The sequence below is a fragment of the Meleagris gallopavo genome, chromosome Z, assembly GCF_905368555.1.
Source record: "Meleagris gallopavo chromosome Z, MGAL_WU_HG_1.1, whole genome shotgun sequence".
NCBI lineage: Eukaryota > Metazoa > Chordata > Aves > Galliformes > Phasianidae > Meleagris > Meleagris gallopavo.
Genome location: NC_139435.1, coordinates 65,196,469 through 65,200,631, shown reverse-complemented (window position 1 = coordinate 65,200,631; position 4,163 = coordinate 65,196,469). Strand labels below are relative to the sequence as shown.

The window sequence follows — 4,163 nt, the reverse complement described above, 5'->3', positions numbered from 1 at the left end:
GTCCCCCTTCACGAACACAGATAGATCTAAAGATAACGCCATGACAACCATCTGAGAAGGTACTGGGGAGAAGACAACCCCGTGGTCTCAGCTCCTAACACTGCCTACCGCAGGACAAGCAGAGAAGAATGAAGCCAACATGTGGGGAGGATGTTAAAGGTGTATTTTTTTTTGAAAGATGGAATCACAACCGTCACGTGGGGATGGACACGGCTGCTGGAAGCCGTCTTTGGGACTGGTTGTGGGGACGTCTTCTGTGTTGCTGGACCCGGGAGCGGCTTTGTGCCCGGGCTGGTCCACCGAAGGATGAAGGCAGTATGTGTGGACTCTCTGCAAGGTTGATTTTCTTTGCCGCTTGGGACCACAGCCATCACGTGGGGATGGGACACGGCTGCATCAGCGCCGTCTTCGGGACTGGCTGTGGGGCCGTCTTCTGGGATGGTTTGCCCGGGAGCGGCTTCGTGCCCGGGCTGGTCCCCGCTGCCTGGACCGGCTCCCACGGCCTCGTCGGGGCCGGCTGCGGGAAGTCGAAGCGCGACGCCCCACTGGGGATCGGCTTCGAGTGCGGGCCCGCCCTCGTTGCCTGGATTGTCTCCTGCGTGCAGGCAGAGGGGAAGCCCTTGAGGACCTTGATGGTGCTGGTCTGGCCGAGGTGCGGGTGCTGGTCTGAGCACCTCGGGCTGTCGTACGGCTCCCACCGCGTTGTCTTCGGGGGCGACTCTGGGAGCCCGAGGCCCGGCCTTGCAACGGGGAGCGGCTTCTTGTGCGGCCGGTCTCCCGCTGCCTGGGACGCTCTGTGGCTGCAGGTGCCTGGGAGGTTCTGGAGGACCGCGTGGTCCCCCGTCTGGTGGGGCTCTGGGAGGAGGTCTCAGCGCCTGCAGCTGGTGCCCGCCTTCTCCCACCGCGTCCTTGGTGCTGCTGAGATGTGCCCCGCTCCTCAGATAGATGTGAGCGGGTGCCAGACTGCTCAGCCTGCGGCACTCTGGGCTGGACGCTGAGCTCAGGCAGCTGGGAGTTGCAGGATGGGCTGGACGCTGCCTGATGGGGGGAAGGCACCGGTACCTCCTGGCTGGAAGTGCTGGGGCTGGCATGCTCGGAGTTGGTGCGGGGTGCTGTAAGGAGAGACAGGAAGCTCAGCAGAATGAACATGCAGCCCCAGGGCAGGGCAGGCTGCCACACCTCATGGGGCAGAGAGACTGTGGCGAGGCCACCCTGAGCACGCGCTGCCAGGCCTTGCCTGGCCTCAGTCCCGCGGCACGCGGCTCTTTGCCTCTTACCGGTGCCCCTGCCAGCGCAGGTGTCGCACTCCCAGCCATTTCTGCCGATGGCCCAGAAGGAGCAGCACCAGTGCGTGCCTTCTGAGCCACAGGAGCTGCAGATGAACAGCTGCCAGAGCCTGGGGAAGCAAACGGGTTGTGGCTGTGAGGACAAAGCAAGCCAGGGCCAGGGAGCACAGTCCTTGCTCCAAGGACACCTCCAAGCCTGTGGTGAGGCTGAGATCCCACGCAGAGCCCCGGAGGACTGCGGAGGTCACTCACCCCTTTTCCTGTGCCCTCTCCCTTCCTCCTAAGTAAATGCATGCGCTGGCATCGCAGCGCCTGTGGCTTTCTCGCAGCGGCTGGTATGCTGCGTCGTCCCACCAAGATGGTCGTCTGTCAGAGAAGAGAGAGAATGTGATGAGTCCCCAGTGCCCCAGGCGTGAGGCAGATCCAGAGCATCCCTGCTCGTCCCCCTTGAGCTCATTCCCAGCTCCTCCGGAAGCTGAGACCAACGCTTGCAGGACGGCAAGGGACTGGGCCTGCCGGGGCAGTTCCTGGGCAGGCACAGCACCTGTGCCTGAGTGTCTGCGGAGCCGAGCAGAAGGACACCAACCTGACTGGGATTTGGATCCCCAGCGTGGTCATTGGGGATCGGAAGCGCCGTTTTCCTCCGCAGACGGGGCAGAAGAAGCGCATGGTGGCAGCGTGCAGGGCATGTTTCTGCAGGAGAAGCACAAGCGTGAGCGTGAGCGGGGCTGGCTGCTGCTGAGCACCGGCCGTGCCCACGGGGCGGGGAGAGGACTCCTACCCTGATGCAGCCCCGGTGGAACCAGGCCTGTTTGCACACCGGGCACACCATGGTGTGGTAGGACGTGCTGTCCCCCACGGGCTCCAGGCAGATGACGCAGATGGTGTTCTGCGATGGAGCTGCCTCCGCTGCCTGCCGAGGGCGATGCTCCCAGCAGAAGGACCTGGGCGGGAGGACAGAAGGGGTGGGCATGGTGAGAAGTGCTGTGAGGAGGGCAGAGGACCAGGAGAGAGCGCCAGGCCTGGGCTCTGGCTCCGGCAGGATGCCGCAGGTGTCGCTGCGGGTTCCTCCCTGGGAGGATCAGGGAGGGACGGCAGCTTGGCTGCTGCTGACAGCCCTCACCTGTGCTGCCCAAAGTGTTGCGTGACGCATTCCCCGTCCTCGGCGCAGGGCAGATGGAAGCTGCGCTCGCAGCCTGTCTGCGCGCAGCTGATGGCAGCTCCCCTCTCGCCACAGACAAAGCAGTTCTGGAAAGAGCAGAGCAGCCCCCGTTAGCGGTGGGCTCGGGGCCTCCGCAGCCAGCCCCACTTCTCCGGGCAGGGCGCAGGGTGTGGGCACCGCTGCCTCACACTCTGCAGAGCTGCCTGGCAGACGAGGCTCGTCTGTGGTGGTGGGGCTTTGTCCCGGAGCCGGTTGGAAGGGCCGCGATCGCTTTCTTTGGGCCCAGGCGAAGCCGGTGCGAGCCTCTGCCGGCACCAAACTCCCCGTTCCGTTCAGGTCCTCACCTTCTGGCCTGCCAGCTGGACTGTGTGCTGGATGGCGCCAATGGGGAAGCCAAAAATTCCCCCCACTGGGCATCTCCATTCCAAAAGGCCATTGGCAAAGACCTGCAGGAGAGAAAAGAGGTGGATCTCGTGAGGCCGGGAAGGAAGGGAGCATCCCTGGCAGGAGCCCTAGCCCTTGAGGGAACTCACCAAGCAGAATTCGTGGGCACAGAGCCCACCGCTGGCAAATGTCTGCCCACAGATGTCCGGGTTCACCTGTGCGCGGCGGCACAGCACGCACACTGGAGAGGAAGGAGAGAGCAACCGTGAGCAGCGGTGAGCACCTGGCAGGGCCGGGTGTTCCTGGGGGCCGTCCCCAGGGCCTGCTCCGTGCCTGCCGTGCCGGCTGAGGGGCAGGGCTGGAGGGGGTGGAAGGGAAAGGGGGCATTGCAGGCCCAGCAGCTCCAGCGGGCAGCCACGGGCCAAGCTGGGGCTCTCACCTGGCTCCCCGGAGTTGGGGGCCTCCTCTTTTCCTTCAGTCATGCTCGGCATCAACAGTGAGAAACAAGAGAGTCGAGAAAGTCCCTGCTCTCTCCACGCCTCACCAGGCCGCAATGAGCAGGGCCCCAGCCCGGCAGCCTTTGCTCTGCTCCCGGCCCGCGGGTCACAATGGCCACCACTGTGACATCACGGTCACCACCTCACCACCAGGCTGAGGGCGCGGCAGGGCGGCGGCTCCTGTGGGCAGCGCAGGGTGAGGGGCCCGGTGCTGCCATCAGCAGGGAGCAAGGATGGCCTCCCTCAGGCCTTTTGCAGCGCGCCCGTGCTGGGACGTCGCAGCAGAGAGTCTAATAAAGGTCTGTGGGTCAACAGCTCAGCCGGCTTCTCGAGTGTGTGTGTGCTGATCGACTTTCCATGGCCTGATGGTGACAGGACAAGGTTTTGACCTGAGAAAAGAGGAGGTCTGGTGAACTGCGAGAGGGAATTCCTCACTCGGAAGGTGGTGAGGCCCTGGCACAGCTGCCCAGAGAAGCTGTGGGTGCAGGCGCTCCAGGCCATGTTGGACAGGGCCCTCTTCTAACCTGACCTGCTGGGTGGCAGCGCTCCCGCGGCAGGCACTTGGGGTTGGGTGGGTTTTACGATCCTTTCCTGTCCAAGCCTTCACACATCAAAGCTTCAAGCCTTATACAGTTCCCAGAGGCAAAGTGGCATAGGCAGGGCACGATTCCCTTCAAGCCTGCATATAAAATGAGTCAGGAAAACTTGTGAGGTTTGCTTTCTTTGGCCTGCTGGCAGTGGTCACCATGCCAGAGACAGGAAAGGAGCTGTCCCTTGCCCAGGGCCGCAGTCCTGGAGTCACACTGGAGCATCCCTGCTCATCCAGCCTGACCA

At 63.7% G+C, this 4,163-nt stretch overlaps 1 protein-coding gene across 1 annotated transcript; it reads right to left on the bottom strand.

Annotated features, from left to right (window-relative positions):
- Positions 1 to 235: 235 nt before the first annotated feature.
- On the bottom strand, positions 236 to 3,323 carry LOC146542344 (E3 ubiquitin-protein ligase PHF7-like). Its single transcript, XM_085213316.1, has 9 exons — positions 3,272 to 3,323; positions 2,982 to 3,073; positions 2,793 to 2,894; positions 2,410 to 2,534; positions 2,068 to 2,230; positions 1,873 to 1,979; positions 1,539 to 1,652; positions 1,278 to 1,396; positions 236 to 1,112 (listed from the first exon to the last, which is right to left on the bottom strand). The coding sequence occupies exons 1-9, from the start codon at positions 3,321 to 3,323 to the stop codon at positions 397 to 399; spliced, it is 1,590 nt and encodes a 529-aa protein (XP_085069442.1). The 3' UTR covers positions 236 to 396.
- Between the last annotated feature and the right edge of the window lie 840 nt (positions 3,324 to 4,163).